The 20,325-nt window shown below is 44.2% G+C and overlaps 1 protein-coding gene across 1 annotated transcript in view; it reads right to left on the bottom strand.

The window, feature by feature from the left end:
• Positions 1–20,325, bottom strand: part of CHRDL1 (chordin like 1) — a 156,384-nt gene that overhangs the window by 24,364 nt on the left and 111,695 nt on the right. Inside the window, exons 5-7 of the mRNA XM_088482924.1 lie at positions 17,818–17,885; positions 8,187–8,364; positions 4,227–4,421 (exon numbers count right to left, since the gene is read on the bottom strand). Coding sequence (XP_088339050.1) covers positions 4,227–4,421; positions 8,187–8,364; positions 17,818–17,885 — 441 coding nt within the window. The remainder of the gene's footprint in view (positions 1–4,226; positions 4,422–8,186; positions 8,365–17,817; positions 17,886–20,325) is intronic.

The raw sequence follows: 20,325 nt of genomic DNA, 5'->3' as shown, positions 1-20,325 counted from the left end.
ATAAAGGTTTTACATCTGAGTCAAAAATGACAATCTGTGCCGTCCCGTCACACCTACACGTGGCATAATATGATGAATAAATGAAACTTAAATTTAACAATATATTGAAAATCAGGTAACCTTGGATTCACCAAAAGAAGATTGGCTCTATATAGACTCTAATTGCCCTTCTGACCCTTATTGCGGCCGTTATTTCAGCGGTGTCAACACAAGAAGTCAGCAATATCCAAATGTAAAATGATCCATCCTCGCCCAGGATAGAGATCCATGACAGGGGCAGTATGATGAGATATGTCTAAACAGCAGGAGCCCTGAGCCTCTCACTCCCTACTGAATTTACAAGTAAATATTTAGCTTGTACTGATGTTACTTTTATATGTGAACAAAAAGTGACTAATTTTAGTTAGAAAGAATCTACTATATAAAAGCGAAAATTTGTCCTTCTGTCTCTCTATACAAATCCACAGTTTACAAGCCAAGATCGTGAAATTTTGCATACGTGTGTATTAAAACATGGCGGAGGCAACTAAAAATATTTGAAATCAAAATTAATTAGTGTTAATTTTTAATTAATTAAAAAACCACAATTTTTGCAGGCCGCTCATTGTGGGGCCTTGCACTCATTACTGCTGTCTGCTGCCTCCAGTGGTGATATTTAAGAGCTTTCTTATCTCTACTATTTATACTATTTCTGTCCTTCTGTCTTTCTATACAAATCCACAGTTTACAAGCCAAGATCGTGAAATTTTACATACGAGTGTATTAAAACGGGGCCTTTATCAAGGACTCCTTGATAAAGGCCCGTGGCCGAAACGCGTTGGAAAAAACAGCACCCCACACTCTTTACCGCTACATACGCTCTCCACAACCAACCTGGCACCGCACGCATACAGGCTGCAGAGGATCCAGCACCACAAACATCCGGCAGACCCTGGGCCCCCTCCCCCTGCCCTCCCGGGCTCTGCATCCAGTAATCCAGATTGACCCCATGGGACCGTGGGGCTGAACCACATTGATGCTCTCCGCATCCACCTACCTCTCACAGCATCACCCAGTAACTCTATCAACCTCTATGGGCACCCGTCTGCTAGACACCCTGCGGGCTCGCGGAGGTGTCACACACCACCTAGCCACCACCGGGGATCACCGCATCCGCCATCCATACCACGGTCCTCACACCACCTACCGGTAGGTAATCAGATCCCTGAGATAGTGCGGGACGCCACCTACAGTGACAATCCTGGACTTTTGAACACCACTTATCACATCCCGGTTCCGGAAGACTGTTAGACCATAGGTCCAGCAGGGGGACGTGCAGGAGTAAGGACCACAAGGAAAGGAGCCCCCTCAAAGGGTCCGCTCACTCCCTAACCAAGGATTGCACAGAGACATTTGCATATCTCCACACCATATATGGAACCACATAGGGAAGCATTGTGTCTTACCCAATAAAATAGGTTTGGATTCCACACACATTGTCTGCCTCATCATTTATTCACCTACACTCACCCACTGACATTATCTACCATTAGCCTCATCACTTATATCTCTCTCCCCTCCAGCCATCCCCCCACCCATCCTCCTCCATCTGTCCTCCCCCCACGCCACTCACCCAACACTACACGAAGGAGCGCACGTGTATCCCTTAGTCCAATTATCTGACCAGCAGGCCTTGGTACTCCTGCCTCACATTGCTGCACCTACACACGTCCCAACACAACCCGCCCCCCCAAGACCCTGATACCCCATCACTTCACCACCACCTGAAGCGCGGCTCACCACCCATTCTTGCCTGTCTATCTTCCATTGTCTACCCAAACATTGTCTATCTAGACATTGTAGACCTAATGACCGGATACCCTCCCACTGTGACGCTCTAACACAGTTACAAGATGGGAACGCGCATGTGCAGTAGTAACTTCAGTGACCATCTTGCTACAGGGAATGAAGCCTTCATCTTCAACAGTATTTAGTTTAGACAATGGGGCTATGGGGCTGATTCAGAGTTGTACTAAAACCCAATGGTTGGCGTACAACTCAGATGTTTGAAGGTCTGCGCATGCGCAGGATCTGTACTGCGCATGTGCAGATCTGCTTCTGCGAGCTTCTGTTCTAAAGATTATGGGGTCTATTTACTAAGCAATGTTAGGAGACAGAGTGAAAAGTGATAAGAAAGTGATAAGGTGCCAGCCAATCAGCTCCCAACTGTCATCTCACAGGCTGTGTTTGAAAAATGACAGTTGGGAGCTGATTTCTTATCACTTTTCACTCTGTCTCCTAACACTGCTTAGTAAATATACCCCTATATGAGGTATATGTTATTTATTCCAGGTATAGAATGTATTATTTATTCCATATAAAGTATTGTAATCCAGGTCCGTCTAAAGATTGTTCTACGATCATTCCCTTATTGATTATCTTATAATTTTAATGTATGTAATTATCACTTCCCATTAAAATGGAAAGTTTAAATTGTATTCACAAACATTGGATGTAATGTGATATGCTGCAGACATCACATTGATGTTTATAAGCAGTATTTATACTTATAGTTGATACAATGGGCTCTATTTATTAATATTATTTTTACTAAAATAAAGTGAAAAAGGGTGTTTTCACACCCTTTTCACATTATTTTAGTTTCACCTGTAGTTATTACAGGGCAATTGGAGTAGAATTAGTAAAATTCTACTCCAAGCCCTAAGTATCACTTATTTTTAGTAAAGCAGATCGCATTTCCCATAATTGTAATGGGAAATGCGATCCGACCGTAGTTACTAAAAATAAATTGTAAAAAAATACCGGGGGAAGCCCTGTGATAATAACGCCACCTGGAAGTGGCGTTATCCAGGGTCTACCCCGGTTACCGGGCTCCCACTCTGCTCTAACGGGAGAGCAGAGGCGGGAGCCGGTACCAGTAATCAGCTGTGTGGTCTAAGCAGACCGCAAGCTGATTACTGTAAAAAAAAGAAAAAAAAAATGGAAACATTTTTTTTTACTTACCTGAATCCAAGGACCGGTGATCGGGCCTCCGGTGATGGCTCCTCTCCGGTCAGCTGGTCTCCCACAGTGCACTGCTGCCCGGTCATCAGGTGATCGGGCCCCAGTGCAGTATGGGAGATCACCTGATCGGGAAGTCCGGAGAAGATCACCGGAGGCCAGGAGGATGCAGGTAAGTGTAATGAAGGGAGGGGGGGGTCGCGGGGGTCCGTGATCACGGGGGGTGGGGCTTAGCATCAGTGGGGGGTAGCAGCGACGGTGGGTCGGTGCATGTGCGGGCTCTTAGTCGCTGTATTTTTTCCGAAAATACCGCGACTAGAGTGCGGATGGGATCCGCAGGGACAGAGCTTTATCGCAAGCTCTGTCCCTGCAAGGGATTTATAGTAAATCCCTGTGATATTGCCTGAATTCGCAATGCGAATTCACTCGGTAATATCACACTACAATCCGCATTCAATATGCGGTTTTTAGTAAATAGAGCCCAATGTATTTTAATATTCAGCACTGTGTATCTATTGATACTTATAGTTGATACTATGTGTTTTAATATTCGGCACTGCTATTATTATAATATCTTATTATATTAAAATTCTTTATAGGGAATCTACTGTCAATAGATTATTATATATTTTAGCACATAAAATAATACAAGTTATATTTTATCCGATTCAATACTGTTGTAATACTATTGTATGTAAATTAGGGATAAGTTCACTGAATAAGGAAACCCCTTCCTTCATTTCTCTCCTAAAATTGAATAATATAAGGGGCATCAGTACTCCTCTGATTGACAGGATGTGATTGCAGAATAGTGCTATGGGAAAGGTGCAGGTGTGTCAGTGCAGGCGGCTGTGTACATAAACGCTCAGCCAGAGGCATTTGAGGCCATTGTCAGACTGAGAAACTGCCCCTGCCATAGGGCTGGTGCAAGTTGTGATGGTGCGACCGATGACGGCATATAAGAACGCACCAATTGGTATTATAGCGTCCTTGCACATTCGGCCGCATGAATGTACACAAGGGTCAGACTTTGTAACACCAGGTTGCAGACGGGCGACCACCGAAAGACGCTGCTGCATGCGCTTCTGCAATTGTTGGATCTTTGCATATGTCCCCAGTTAGAACTTTTTTATTGAATGCATTTTACGCCTGCAATTCAGCCTCAGCCACAATATTTATAACCTCACTTCTTACAAGCAGCTGAATGCTGGTGTAGTTTGACGTACCTGGGCAAACTTTACAGCATTTTCCATCTATTTTCTGAGGATAATTACACGTGTATTGCTCTGGGCAGCTGATTTTCTTGCACTCCTGCTTTGTGAAGTTACACGTACACAGCACACATTCCACCACTCCAAAGGCCCGCAAGGTAGGGTGCCAAGACTCTCCGTGGGAGTATGTTTTCCCATGTGAAATGCATACTGCAGGGAAGATGGCAAACACAGGCACATGTTGGTTGATAACTGACTGTTCCCTGGTGAATTTATCAGGATACAGAATTAAAGAATGGAAAAAGTGTTCATCAGTTAAAGGGGACGATATGGGACGATTACATTTTAAAAGAGAACTATAAAACTGCAAACCAGCCATATGTCACAGAGGGGTAATGGTCTATTTTTTACTTTCCAAAAAACGTTCTCATGAAATGAAAATAAAAACGGTTTGTTAATTATCATACAAGTTATTTTATTGTTGCATTACTTGAAATGTCTCATTTGCAATATACATGCTTTGCAATTGTGTGCAGTCAAACACATTACCTAACTGGGTGTAATATTAGTCAAACACATTGACCAATATTACATGGTATTCATCATCATATAGCATCAAACACAACCCAGAGCTAAGATAATTGAAGCAAGAATGTAACACAAAATACTAATGCCTACTGTAACAAAGATAATTGTACGTTGCAGTTATAGGCTATAAGATAATCACTACAATCCCAAATAGAGGAAACCACAGGCTTCCTCCCCTCACGTACAGCACAACTTGCACAATTTCCATATAATTATTTTCAATGTCTCATGTCCTGACCTCTATTTACCATGTCTGCCTTCTCTCCATCTCCACACTTTCCTCTTCCACTAAAGATTATCTGTCCAACCAGCCAACTAGTTGATTGGTTGGAATGAAAATCTGGTAAGGAATGAAAGCAAATGACAATCAGCAATTTGCACCCAAATGCCAGAAAATGGACAAAAACTGTTGTTTGAACAAATTGTTTAGATCAAACATTTAACAAACTTGTCTGAAGACCATTTTCATCTGTTTGCTGGCATTTAGGAGCAAATTGCTGATCATCAGTTACTCCCATACATTATCAGATTTTCATTCCAACCAATCAACTAGTTAATTGGCTGGACAGATAATCTTTAGATGTGTGGCCAGCTTTAGCTCAATGTATACCTACTGTAACACACTCGCTTCTACTCAACTAACATATTCTATTCAATGTGTCACATCCTGACCCTGCCTTCTCTCCACCTCCACACTTTCCTCTTCCACATCAGCCTAATTCTTCCGCACTCACCCTCTTAGCTCCATCTATACCGACTGCAACACACTCGCTGCTACTCAACTAACATATTCTATTTGGGTTGTAGTTAAAATGATGACAGCCAGAATGTCAACACTGGAATGTTGACACAGACATAATTTCGACAGGGAACATTTCAATAGTCACAAAATAATGTGCTGACATGCAGACTGTTTACATGCATGATGACATTATGACCATGTCGACATTGGGCCTGATTCAGCTTGGATCGCAGTTGCTAATACGCATGCAACGGGCTGATTGTTGCGTACTGCACATGCGTGAACCGGCCACTGCAATCGGGACTGCGATCAGGACTGCGATCACAGTGGTTATGCACACCCATCGCAGAGTGATTGACACGAAGTGCTATTTGTGGATGGTGATAGGGGAGTGGTCGTGCCAATGCGTTTCAACACTGTTACATGGGAGTGCAGAAATTATCCACTTCGATACCCTACGTAGCCAGAGGCCTCATAGCATGCGCTGAATTAAGCAATTCCTGAGTGAGGTGTGGCCTGCCTTAACTGTGCGTATGGGTCCGATGTTACTCGATTGTACCATCGGACCCATGGTTAGGAGTGGTTACCTCCTAACCACTCCCACTGCTACTCACCAGAAAGGAACCCCTGATAACCTTAACAACATCGGCCTCCAGCCACTTTTACTAAATGCATTGTTTTATCTTTTTGACTCCTATTCTGATTTTTCTTCCATGTCCTTATAATAATTGTTGGAGGGTTTTGTTATTGTTGCCTTGGGAAATGCCACAAAGCTGCTCTCTGAATACGGCTGCAATGTAATGCAGAGAGCAGAACTGTGCTGCAACAAAAAATAAACAACTTAAAGGAGACCAGGAAGATAAAGCAATACATTTAGTAAAAGGCGCACGTGGTAATATCATTTGGAGGTGGACATCCTCGCAGGTCTCCATACTCGAGGTGACATAGTTTATGATCCTAGTTATGTGAGGCTATACTGTATCGGTACATTAGGCAATCACAATGTTCCCATTATTGTGATGAGAGAATACGGTGCAGGTTATAGGGTCATATACACCATGTTGTACAATGACAGCGGAGGTGGTGGAAAGTCTGCCTGTCATCTCCACTTTAACTAGTTAGTGGCCAGTATGAGGGTCATAGTGATCCTCACGTGGGAATAAAAATTATGTATTCCTTAGAGGGATCTTGTATACAGTCTCCTCTCCTCAGTTATATTATATATACTGAGATAGTTTATCCAGCACATGAAAATAATTCTAAATTCTAACCTGAAAACAGAATCATGACTGATAAATTAACTATATTATGATAAGGAGTTTTTACAGTTATTTATGTCACTGTTTATTTTAGCATGATTCCGACTGTCCAGCTATTGTTTACTGCTGTCATTACTTTTATAATAACAGTATAAGGCTTATTTGTAAATGATGTAAGCAACACAAATCAGCAGTTACCAATACTGACTAATCAGACATTTACATTCAATAGACTAACAAACACCAGACATGACCAAATCTAATATCTGATACTACTCCCCGATCTCTCTTATAGTTACATTGATAAAGTTTTTCACATAACTAAAGAAAATACTTATCCCATTTGTGTTATAAAATCCCCAGCAGATGTATACATTGTATTCTTCACTTTCAATTGTTTTGAAAGTGATTCTGATATGTGTCCTCTATTGTCAGCATTAACAAAGTAGTGTAAACTGGCATGCCAGCTGCTACAAAGTCCAGGTTACACTAAATCTGTATTAACTGCACACAACATTCAGAGTTATAGCCAATTTGGCCACAGATGTAATAGGCTGGAAATTATTAGATCGGCACGTGTTGGTAGATTTAGTCCAACAACAATGTCTATTTTAATAAATACTTGAATTGAGCAAACAAATAAATGAAACAACCCCCAACATCTCTTCAATACTTTACTTAGAAGTAATTGCTTTATAAGTCAAATCCTTTATTTTAGTATTTATATATATATATATATATATATATATATATACATATATATATATATATATATATATATATATACTGTATATGTATATATTAGCTGAAGTATCCGATGTTGCCCGGGTATAAATCTTCAAGTTATTACGTTTTCTTAAGTGATGTCGTCCAAATCCATCTAATAGAAGGCTCAGAACAGGCTCAATGGGTAAAAGTTCTGGCCGGTGCAGTCCGCCGTGAAGTCCCCAACCATACCATTAGGCATCCCAGACCAATTGCCACCCTCTGTGAAGACCCAGTGAGCCTGTTCTGGGCCTTTAACTAGATGGATTTGGATGGCATCACAAAATAAAACTTAACTTGAATATTTAAACCCGGGCATACCTGGGTACTTCAGCTAGTATATATATTGAAAAAAAAAACAAGAAGAATGGAAACTACAACTGATGATCATAAAAGTAAATTTCTTGGTACAGGGTTTTCTGTGCAGAATTACTTTTTTATACATGTAACAGAAGGTACAATCTCAATTTACTTTTACAATTCTCCTGACCAAAAGTGGGTGTTTCTTTCTGATTTAGGTTTGGGTTTAGGGTGGAATTTGGGTATTTGTCCCCATTTGGCTTGAGTAATTGTTGGGAGGTATGCTTTTTATTCTCCCTTCTTTGGAACATTATGATATACCTCTCCCATGCTTATGGCTGTTATTGATGACTATCTGCACAATGGTCCCTGAGGCTTGTTGTGGTTCTGCCATGACCCCACGATTACTTCTACTGCTGGTGTGCTTGAGTGAGCTTCCTGTCTGTCTCAGCCAACTTGAGCCAGATACATGGTCATAAGAGCGCTGGTAAGAATGTCTCTGTATAAATGACAATAAAACAGAGAGAGAGAGATAGAAAGAAACAATTTAAAAATAATTTCTCCACAAATCTGATCAGGAACCTAGAATACCTGAACTTTAACTGATACAATAAGGATCAACCTGAATGCAGAAGTTAAAAATAGAATTTATTCATTTCTATCTGAAAAATTGTTTTATTTGCATGTTCTTCTGTGCCTGGTTTAAAGATTGGGTCCTAGTGTTCTTCAGTCTATCATCTTCATTCTTCATCCTCATGTTTATCAAACTGATATGTTAATAAAAAAATGTAATCACCAACATCTTGCTCCATATATATATATATATATATATATATATATATATATATATTACACCTACATCGATACTGCGTCCACCTATCTATGAATCAGGCCTTAAGTACTATGATAATATATGGTACAATGCATGGTGCAACTCACTGTATCAGTCTTCTGTCCTTTGCTTTTTTGCCCAGGTTAGCATCTGAATTGCACACAGCAGCTACATGTAATGCCAGCACCAGAATCCAGGGTAGCTGTGAATTCTACTTTTATCACATTAGTAATGTAAATAAGATGCATATATTGTGAAAAAGCATATGGGGGGACGCTTGATGCGGCATAGTAGAAAAGTTTGAGACGCGCCAATCATTAATTTTCTAGAGTCAATTTTGACCACCTCACAGCACCTGAAATCACAAGGGAGGAACCTAAATGCAATCTAAAATACACTGTATCTGGTTTTCAGATCAGATTCAGAACCTGCGCGAAGACCCAAAGTGATCCAAGCTGGGACAGCTCATCTCTATGTAGGATACAATTAAACACTGAGCCAACATAATTTTTTTCCCATTATAAGAAAGAAACCTTTAAGTTAGAACCTGCCACAAACCCACTACAATCCCGGCCTATAAAATGACCTCTGAGAGGCAAGTTTGTCCAAAGCTCTGCATAGATCTATAGGATCTGTGCAGGATTATATATATAAAAAATGTAAAAAGTTTACAAAATATACAAAAAAACGGCATTGGCCCTCAAATTGTTAAACCTAGGCTGCTAGTAGAAAATTATCTGGACAAGTATCGCGGAGACCCCCACCTTGATTTTCCTCTAACCAGCACTAGACTTGTCCAGTCTAGTGCTCTGGTTCTATTATTATTATTATTATTATTATTGTTTATTTATATGGCGCCACAAGTGTTTCACAGGTACATAAACAAATAGGTTCATTTACAGTGACTTACAGTACAGTACAGTACAATACAATACAGGACATGGATAATATACATTGCTACATTCGCGACCATAACACCCAGATAAGCAACAATGCAAAGCAACCAAGTGTTAGAAGTAGATGAAGGTAGAGTAAGGAGAAGCACAAGAGGGTAGAGGGCCCTGCTCATAGGAGCTAACATTCTAAAGGGGAGGGACAGACAAACAGGTGTTACACAGATGGGGTAGGCAGGGAGGAAGGAGTATGTAGCAGCAAGTTAAGATGAGAGCTGGAAGGCTTTGATGAAATAGTGGGTCTTGAGAGCCTGTTTGAAGGATTGAAGAAAGGTGGAGAGTCTTATGGGAAGCGGGAGAGAGTTCCAAAGGTGGGGAGCAGCGCGGGCAAAATCTTGGAGGCGGGAGTGGGAGGACGTAATCAATTGGCATGAGAGGCGGCTTGCATTAGTTGAACGAAGAGGGAGGACAGGAGAGTGAAGGGAGATGAGATCAGAGATGTAAATGGGAGAGGAATAGCTGAGGGCTTTGTAAATAAGTGTGAGAACCTTAAATTGGGTTCTATAAGGGAAGGGGAGCCAGTGTAGAGCTTGTAGGAGAGGGGAGGCAGATGCAGAGCGTTTTGAGAGGAAGATGAGCCAAGCAGCAGCATTGAGGACAGACTGGAGAGGGGAAAGAAGAGAGTTGGGGAGGCCAGATAGGAGGAGGTTACAGTAGTCCAATCTGGAGATGACCAGTGAGTGTATGAGGGTTTTAGTGGCATCCTGGGTGAGAAAGGGTCTAATCTTGGAAATATTTTTAAGATGAAAACGACAGGACTGTGAGAGATTCTGGATATGTGGTTTGAAGGAGAGGGAGGAGTCTGGGATAACTCCAAGACAGCGCACTTTGGGGCTAGAGGAGATAGTTGTGCCATCAACTGATAAAGAAATGGTGGGAAGTGTGATTATGTAGGGGGTGGGAAGATGCTCAGTCTTAGACATATTAAGTTTAAGAAATCTCTGGGACATACAGGAAGAGATGGCAGAGAGATAGTAGGCCCTGGCAGCAATTTTTGACACCCTAGCATGCTGGTACTAGTTATGCACATGGATAAAATTGCCATTACCAATAGTGCTGGTTATGCACAGGAGGGGAAGCCTGCACTTTTTTGTGGATGCGACTTCCCCTGGGGAAGCTAGCTCTGTTAACAACTGACCTGAGGCTGGTGGAGTAATGGTGGGGGGACCCCCACAGAGCAGATCTCACCTCTATGGTTCCACCAGCTCTGGCTGGTCAAGCCTATTGCTGGTTAGTGGGGAATTGGGGGGACCCCAAGCTCTTTGTCCACCTGATTTTTCCACTACCAAATTAGGGTTAACCCTTTGCTGCAAAGTGGGGCTCTTAATCTGCAGCAAAGTGCCCTTACTTACCTTCTCCCCCAGGCACTAATGACCAGTGTGGAGTCCCAAGTATCAAGAAGCCGTCCCCTGAGCTGTGATATCGTCATTTTAAAGTAAAAAAAAAAATGTCACAGATGGGGAGGAACTTAAAGTACCACTAGCTCCCCAACTCTTGCACCTACAGTGATGTAGGCACCCTTGCTTGATAGAGGAGAGTGTCCTCTTCCAAAATGTGCCCCCATACAGATTATTGCCTGTGATCAGTGTGATCTCCAGACAAAAGCCTCTGCACTACAGAAAAGTCATCAAATCCAGGGATAGGGGAAGGTCTCCCCCAAGCCTGGCATTCGTAAAATCATGGTTAACCATTTTAGAAAGTCTAGTGTCTAGTGATCACCTATGATGACCAGATGTTACACTGCGCTATGGAAAGCATTGGTTTTCTGTATATTGGGGGGTGGGCTGCATTGGGACACCACTTAATGGAGGTGGCACAGCAGATACACCAGTATCAAAGCCCTGGTAAGCTACTAGCATGCTGGGACTGCCCCGAAGTCCACGTGATTTTCTTTTTTGTCATTACAGTAACTTGTGGGGGTGGTGGGGTTGGGGCTGCCTTGGCCGTCTGGAAGCATCTGAAGTGGCCCCAACATAAAATTATCTGGTAGTGACACATGTATGTGTGTGTATGTTTGATGATGGGAGGGTGGCCAATGTGTTCAATAATGTTGCACCTAGGGGCAGCCTGACCCCTATTTCTGCCCCTGGTTCCGTATCTGTTTTCATTATGACAAAGAAATGCTGAAGATCCTGTGTGTTTCGACAGATAGTGTACTGCTGTATGTGGCTAGATTGATAGCTACTGTATCTCGTCAGTGGTATCTACAGGGGGGGCTCACCCGGGCCGCTGCTGTTACGATTCTCACTCGAAGATTAGATTGCAGGACTGCTGACAATGGACAAGACTGGGTAGAGGTGTGGCAGTCCTTCCACAACTGGAGCTAGCTGGAGTGAGGCTGCAGAAAGATGATACAACACAAGCAGTGGCATGTCACTATGGTATAAGACATGTCTAGGGACTATGATACAGTTGGATGGTAGACAGGGGCTGACTAAACACAGGGTATGAGTTGCAAGGCAGGAGCGACCAGGACTATGATATGTAGGATTTCAGACAAGACTGGACTGGCAAGACAAGACGGGCAATACTAGACTGACAAGGACGAAACAGGCGTGGCTGGGCTGACAAGGACAAAACAGGAAAAACAGAACTAGAGGGTTGAGGTGCAACTTGACACAAGATGGAACGTCCGGGAGGGCCGCTGTGAGACAAGAACTATACGCTGCAGCCTTGATAGTTGAAGTGCGACTTGAGACTGGATGGATCGGACTTGAGGGCCGTGGCGACTGGAACTTGGTGATGAGGCCTAGAGGGCCGATGTTCACCTTGAAACAGGACGGAGCGGCCTTGAGGGCCATGATGACTGGAACTAGGTGCTGTGACTGAGACAGGACGAAGCAGCCTTGAGGGCCGTGGTGAGACTAGAACAATGTGATGCATCTGAAACAGAACGGAGCGGCCTTGAGGGGCGTGACGTGACTGGAACAAGGTGATGCGGCTGAGACAGGCAAGGAGCAGCCTTAAGGGCCATGAAGTGACTTGAACAAGGTGATGCGGTTAAGACAGGACAAGCGGCCTTAGGGGCCATGACGTGACTGGAAGTAGATTATACGAAAGAGAGAGGACAGTAAACAGATTAACTTTAGACACGTCAGGAACAATGACTGGAAGCAGCACGGATGAGAACACTGCAAACTTGACTCTGGTGAACATAAACAGACATGGTTTGATAGTCAATGGTTATGCAGGCTGTGATGCGGCCTAGCAGGCCAAGATGCAGGAACCAGATGGCAGACAGGTGCACTCAGACACAGCAGGAGTACAGGCTGAATGACACACAGCCAGATCAGACAAACAGGCACTGGGAACTGGAACAGCAGAACTTGGTACACCGGCTAGAATTCAGGTTACTGAGTACAAGACCACATACTCTGGAAGTCAGGCAGTGTAACCGGCATGGAGTTAAGGGCTGGCTGTAACTTAACAGATGCAGGATCCAATTAGAGCAAATCCCTGCAAGCCTCCCTAATGACAGACTAGTATGTAGCTGGGTTCAGCACAGAGAGACAATTAATTAATGTGCAGCTGAAGTCTGGACACAGACAGACAGGCAAGATACAGCTTAGCTGAAAACAGACTAGACAGGATTTCCAGCTGCCTGCAACAACCAGAACAAGACATGATGCAGTGTCCCAGTAGTAACTGGGACAGTATGACTGTGAACTGCCATCAAGATGATCTGTTAACCGCAGGTCCTAACAGCTGCAGCCTGGGGGGTGCAGCCACAGTTACTCCACCAGCGCTATACTAGCCAGGGTCAGCAGTCATAGTCATCTAGCAAGCTGCAACTGCTGTGCACTGTCTATCCTGGTGGATGGGAGCACAGTTGTAGTACACCACCCGGCCCCAGATATAAATGTCTGGATTCCTTCCTCTCTCCTCTTTGAATGTCAACTCGGACATGACGTCATCACGTCCGTCCGACATTCAGGAGGAGCGCGGAGATAGGAGCAGAGCAGTGCCTAAGCACCCATCATGGCGCGTTCCTAACTTGGAGGGGAGGGTGTTTGACTGAGTCAAACTAGGAATGGACATCGGAAGCCTACCATCATATGATGGCAGAGCTTCCACCATTGAATCTTTCGATGCGCTGGTAACTAACCATCGCATCAAAAGAATTTGATAGTGAAAACTATTTATATGAATACTCAAGAGGCGGGATTGGGGGCAGGGCTCGGAGCCAAAGCAATAAACAAACAAAAAACAGCTGAGCCAGACAGGCAGAGGAGGAGATAGATACACTGTCACTGCCACTGCTGCTGTGTCACAGCTGACACTATGACCTGCTCACGGACCGTGGGCACTTAACAAAACAACAAAAAACTGAAGTCTAAGATGTGGGAGGGGTGTTTCGGGGGGAGGGGGGAGATGAGACGCATCAGACAAGTTTAGTTTGCAGAAGTGTCTTCTCTAGTACGTGCCCTTTACATCCCTAGGTTTCTCAGTGTCCACTAGATTGGATGTTAGAGAAATAGAATTTATTCCATCTCTGCTGGTGTAAACGTTGGTAGCTGTCTGTCTGTGTCTGGGAGTGACTGCTGCTGCAAGGTCAGGGCTGCACACTGATTGGCTCTCACTGTCTCAGAGAGCCAATCAGAGCTAGCAGAGTGGGGAGGGTGGTAGGGACTGAGGGTCACGAACGAGGCAGTGAGAGACAGCCTCCAACGAACCCCCAGGACCTCATTCAGGGGTAGGGGGGTGGCCAGAAAAACGGAGGCGTTCCTGAAGGAATGCCTGCCATTTGTAGGCGGCCCTACTTACATCACTGTCAGTAGGGAGCTTCCTGCTCTGAAGGAGCAGGAAGCTACCTGGGGCTTGTGGTAGACGAGACCCTACCGCAAGAGTCTCGTCGCAAGTCCCGATGGTCTCGACCATCGCGACCATCACCTAGTCACTCACTAAAGCTGTGGGTGGTAACCCACAGCTTAGCGAGTGGCCAGGTGGCCACCTTTCAAAAGAAAAGCGTCCGCCATCATTCAGAGCGAGTGCTCGCTTTTTTGCGAGCTGCTCTGGATGAGGTCCTGTGTGCATGGAAGGTTTAGGCAGAGAATACATCAGGTGCTTGTTGCTCCTGTAACTGAAGCTGGTGTGTGTCACCTGGCTGTGCAGAGAGTGTGTGTGTGTGACTGAGGGCCTGATTCAGACCGCAATCGCTTGCTTCCCAAAGGGGCCGGGTATGCAAATTCCGCCATCACACTGTGTGGCGTAAGGACGCCCTCTATGTCTTAGAGAGTGACAGCAGTGTGCGTACGCAGGAGTATAAAGCTGCCCACCTTTCTCTCTTAGCACACGTCATCTCCAGGAAGTGTGCAATTAATCAGGAACATCAAGACTCATCGGGGCTGCACGCAGCACCTGAGGTAGCTCCTACCCCACCGCAAGCACTGCAATCAGTTCAGGCTAAAAAACAACCAAGTGACGTGTTCAATGACGCTACTTTGCTAATTATGCACACCCATTAAACTCCGTTTTGAGGCTCAGACACTCCTGCGTTCGCACATCCACGCCCCCGTTTACAAGCACCTTCCCCTGTCACCACCCACAAACAGCACTATCTGTCACTTAAAGTAGCGTCCAGTCTGTGTAGTACGGATGCACGATTCCCGGCCACAGTGACTGGTTCGTGCATGCGTATTTTGACGCATAAGCAGATGTGCGATAATCACCTCTAGCGAGCGCAGCTTAGCGACCGGGTCTGAATCAGGCCCTGTGTGTGTGTGCTGGGGGTCCTGTTACCTTGTGCTTGTGTTGTCCCTGGCAGCGGCACAGACTGACAGGGACATCGCCCTGGGCACCGTAGCCTTAAAGGGTGCATCCCTGCGCTCACAGATGCCAACTGAACCTATGGCCCAGGCAGCGTTGGGCTCATCTTCAGGCTCAGACGTGGCCTAGGATTCTCTGGAACCAAGCGTCTGGGAATCCAAAGGCGCTGTACTGATGATGTCACTGCCACCTATCTGCCACTCTAAGGAGCTGATTCAGACCCGCTCGCTAGGATGTGATCGAATGTAATGGGTTTCCTTTCCCATGTTGGGGATTTCTTCAGAGGTTGATTTGACAAAGATAGTAAGATTCCACAAGGGAAAGGAAAAGGGCTTTTGGGGAGTAAGAGGCATATTTAATTAACATTATTTTTACTAAATTAATGTGAAAACGGATGTTTTCACACCCTTTTCACATTATTTTAGTATCACATGAAGTTACTAAAGAGCAATTGGAGAAGAATTAGCAAAATTCTAATCCAAACCCTAATTATCAAATTTTTAGTAAGCAGATCACATTTCCCAGCACGTATCTGCATCCAGGGACCTGTGATTGGTGCTCCGGTGATGTCCTCTGGGGCTCCAGTCAGCTGGTCTCCGGACTCCTGCACTGAGCAGCTGTCCAGGATCACAGTGCAGGAGCCGAGAGACCAGCTTACCGGAGCCCCAGAGGACCTAACCGGAGAACCAATCACCGATGGTATCAGCAAAGTAACTATCTGTCTCTTTGTTCCAGTTCTCTTTGGGCCTGATTCAGAGCCGCTCGTAAGCGGCCGCTCGTTCGTTCCGAGCGATGTTTGCCCAACTGCACATGCGTATGGATCGTAATACGCATGCGCGAACCAGTCAGTGCGGCCGAAAATCGTTTGTTCGCTAAATTGCGAATGCCTGCTATTTTGAGTGACCGGAGGAGGCGTATGTGGGTGGTAACAGGGGAAGGTGCTTGAAAACGGGGAGTGGAGATCCGAACGCAGGCGTGCTTAAAGGTCAAAACGGGCGTTTTATGGGTGTGCATAATTAATACAGCAGCGTCATTGACCACGTCACTGGGTTATTTTATAGTCAGAACTGCTCGCAAGATTGCGGTAGGAAAAAGCAACCACAAGAATAGCGAGCAGTTCATACGTTGGTCGATGTACTCGATTAATCTAATAAATAGCGGACATGACGTAGGATGCGAGCGGCCAGGGGGCGTAGTTATCCAAAAAACGACCGCAAGTTTTGTTTGCTCATTCAGACAGAGGCGTGAACAGGCCGCAAAGAGCGAACGGTTCATTTGAATAGCCACCCCTTTTTTCTGAACGAACGACCGCAAATAGCGTCCGGCTCTGAATGAGGTCCTTTGTTCCCATCTTCCTGCCCTTTGTTGTGGGTAGTTTGTTAGTTGTGTGGCGGTTAAAAATGGTAGCTTGGTTGTTTAAGTTAAATTTAGTTTTAGCTTAGTGCGTGTGCTCTCATTGCATTGGCGTATGTTGTGAACCAATTGTCCTGAACGGGAAATGTTTACAAAAATCGGGAGCCTCCCGCAAAAATCGGGAGGGTAGGCATGTATGTGTTTACACCACCTGAAAGGTTGAGTTGTGGTTAATGGAGAATTGACCACCAACATTTGGTTTTGTGTGCGTGTTTTTTTGTCCTGTCCGTTCTTTAGTGCCACCACCATTTCAAAATGAAAAATGTCAAATTTATTATTTGTCAATAAAATGTGATAAAACCTTTAACAATAGCACTGTTGTCCGTGATTTTATTGTTAATGGTTTAAGTTATATATATTAATTTCAAGAGTAACATTTTTAGTGTAACACAAACATAAACCGTTAGTAAGTTTATTATGTAGAGTTGGATATATGTCTGTGTTGGTTATGTAAAATCTGTATGTTCACCAAATAAACATTGTATGTCCCCTTATGCAGATTTTACTGCACCTTTCACTTGGAACTCCTTACAAATGGATATGTGGGATCGGGTACGGATGGGCCTGAGGTAGACATGGATGTAGAGACATATTCACAAATCAGGAGGCGTATTTCTTGTGGGTATTTGAGGGCTGGTGCTATGATAGTCAGTGATGATGACGACTATACTGTAAGCAGCTCTAGATAGCCACTTCTGATTGGCTGATTCTTTATTGCCTCCTCAGGTATGGGTGCTATATTTGAAAAAGTCTACATTTGTGGACCAAACGCCTCAGTATGTTCGAGCGACTGATCTTCTGTCCGCCAGGTTGACTCTTGCGAGGCGTCTAATTGAACCTCTGCACATAAATGCCCCTTTTCATGCCTATGTCTTTTTCTGTTTATGTTTGGGTGCAAATGCATCCAACTCTACAGCTCTGTAAAGACTAAAGAGGGATACTATTCATATAATATCTCTGTACAAGAGACCAGTTAATATCCACTTACAGCTTCTCTGTTTGCTGGTTGTCGAAAAGTCTTTGGTTCATGGTGCTCCCACGATAACATTCCTTCTCCTAGACAGGTAATAAAAGGAAACAACCCATCAGATCAGGGCATCAAATGCAGCTAAACAGAACAAAATCATTTGGATTCATCTACTTATCTATTATCTCACCTTCATTTGTGAAACAAATTGTGTGAGGCCTAGGGATGGACATCGATCTTCGATGTTTGCCGACCATCGACTGTTTTACTTGTGATGTTAGTGTTTTTACCATTCGATGGTGGCATTCCTATGTTTGCCGCCATTGAATGGTAATGATTAGATGGTGTTGTGATGGTTACTTTTTTTTTTAATGCCGAGAGCTACGCAGCTCTCAGCATCAGGTATCTTGCCCCGCACCCAATCCCACCCAATTCCATCCCCAATGCCGTCCCCTGTAAGCAGCAAAATAGGGTTATTGCGCAAGCGTAAGAAGGGCATTTGGTGGAAGCTCAGCCATCATTTGATGGTGGGCTTCCGATGTCCATCCCTAGTGAGGCCTTATGCAAGCATGAAGGCAACTATAATGCAAGAGAACTTCCAAAAGTTCTATTTTCTCCAATGGTAAATCGTTTCCATAAAAGTTCACAAAGAGAACTGCATCTGTGCCTGTATTTACCAGTTAATATTCACATACTGGTACAATTGGATAGAATAGAAATAGTACAACTGTAGTAGAAACATGGGCACATGCTACATAAAATGCTCCAGTGCCATCCAGCGCAGGGGAGAGAAATATAAGGCAGCTGATGCATGGTTTGTAATTTATGCTAATAAAAAAATACATGCAACAAAAGCTTCTATCAGTCCATGAACTGAGATGTGTATGGCTTCACACCAGCAGCTTTATATGCAAAGCCTGTAACAGGCCATGTTTTTAATTATTTGTATTCCTTGCTAAATACACATTCACTTTTAGGCATCATTAAACTTAAAAAAACCTCTCTAATACAGCAGAAACAACACTTCATTGTTATCAATCACACTAATAACCATAGGCGCTGTTATGAGGGGGTGGGGTGGGCGTAAGGGCTGGCTCGCCCTCTCCAACATTTGGGAGGCGCCTGACAATGAATCCAGGCACACAGTGTACTGGACAAGTGCATTGTGGGAGCTAGGGGCCTAATTCAGAGATGTACGCTAACCCGATAGTTAGCGCATACCTCTGATGTTTAAAGGACTACGCATGCGCATGCCCTCCGACTGCGAGTAAGCTCGCAGTGTGTCCCAGCCGCAGCCTGATTGATAGGCTGCGGCGTTTGGGAAACGGAGCGTGGGCGTTTCCTCTCAGCGTTCCCGGAAACAGGGGCGTTGCCTCCATTTTCCGGGAGGGACCAGGGCAGGATCTACGTGGGTGCATGCAGACTTCCTGGCCTCACAAGCTGCCAGGACCCGGCCAGGCTGTGGGATATGTGTGACATGTACCTTCCACCATACTTACCATTCTACACCAACAGCAGCGTTGCCTGTGTGGGGGTGCAGAATGAAATCAGGCCAGGTGGCTTGCTACGTACTCTCTTGTAAACTGTCCTCCCTGTTGATGTAAATACTCTCCCTTTTTTCCATTTGCCACCACTGTATTTGGCCGATATTGTGGTAGTGCAGTCTATGATGTTTTTCATTGCTAAAATGTCCTCTGCCATATAGCAGTACTAACTAATGTATTGCAAGTGTCCAAATGTGTACACCCTGTGCCATACACCTTCCTTCAGGACCTATATGCAGTATGTAATGTCTGAAAACATGGTCAAATATATAATTACTATTCATCTACACCATAGTTGCCGACTTTCTGGCTGCTCCTTCCGGGAGGGAGCAGCCAAATCGGCAGGGCAGCGGGGGGGAGTGGCCAAAAGGGGGCGTGTCTGGATGGGTGCCTGTCATTTGTAGGCGTCATGGGGGCGGGGTCACACGATCGCATCATTTTGGCCCCGCCCACACTACACAATGCCGATAATACAGGCATTGTGAAGCAGGGGGCGGGGCCAAAATGATGCGAATCACGTCACTGGCTGCCCTCGCAGCGGGGGTTAGTAAATTGCGGGATATCGGGAGGCTCCCGCCCAAATCGATCTATACTATACTACCTCTCTCTCTCCACATATACATTTATGTATATTTAATTGTGACATAGAAATATTAACTATAATAAAATATAATCAATTTATGTTTCAAAAAAAATCTATTTTTTTTTGTTCAAAAAAGTTTTATTTTTAAGATTATGCATAGTTTACAACTTTTTGGGTATATAATACAACAATAATTCTGATTCTCCCATATCCAAATATTCCGAAATATGGAATATTCCGAAATAAAGAATATTTTTAGCATGATTGAGATAATGACACCATTGCTTTTTGATGGTTCAATGTACACAAACTTTGTTTAAGGCACAAAATTATTACAAATATTGTATAAAATTACCTTCAGGCACTGTGTAAAAGGTGTACAGTATATGAAACATAAATGAA

Source organism: Taudactylus pleione, unplaced genomic scaffold, assembly GCF_031769625.1.
Source record: "Taudactylus pleione unplaced genomic scaffold, aTauple2 ptg000296l, whole genome shotgun sequence".
Lineage (NCBI taxonomy): Eukaryota > Metazoa > Chordata > Amphibia > Anura > Myobatrachidae > Taudactylus > Taudactylus pleione.
The sequence above is the reverse complement of the archived record's forward strand: the minus strand, read 5'-3'. Positions and strand labels throughout refer to the sequence as shown.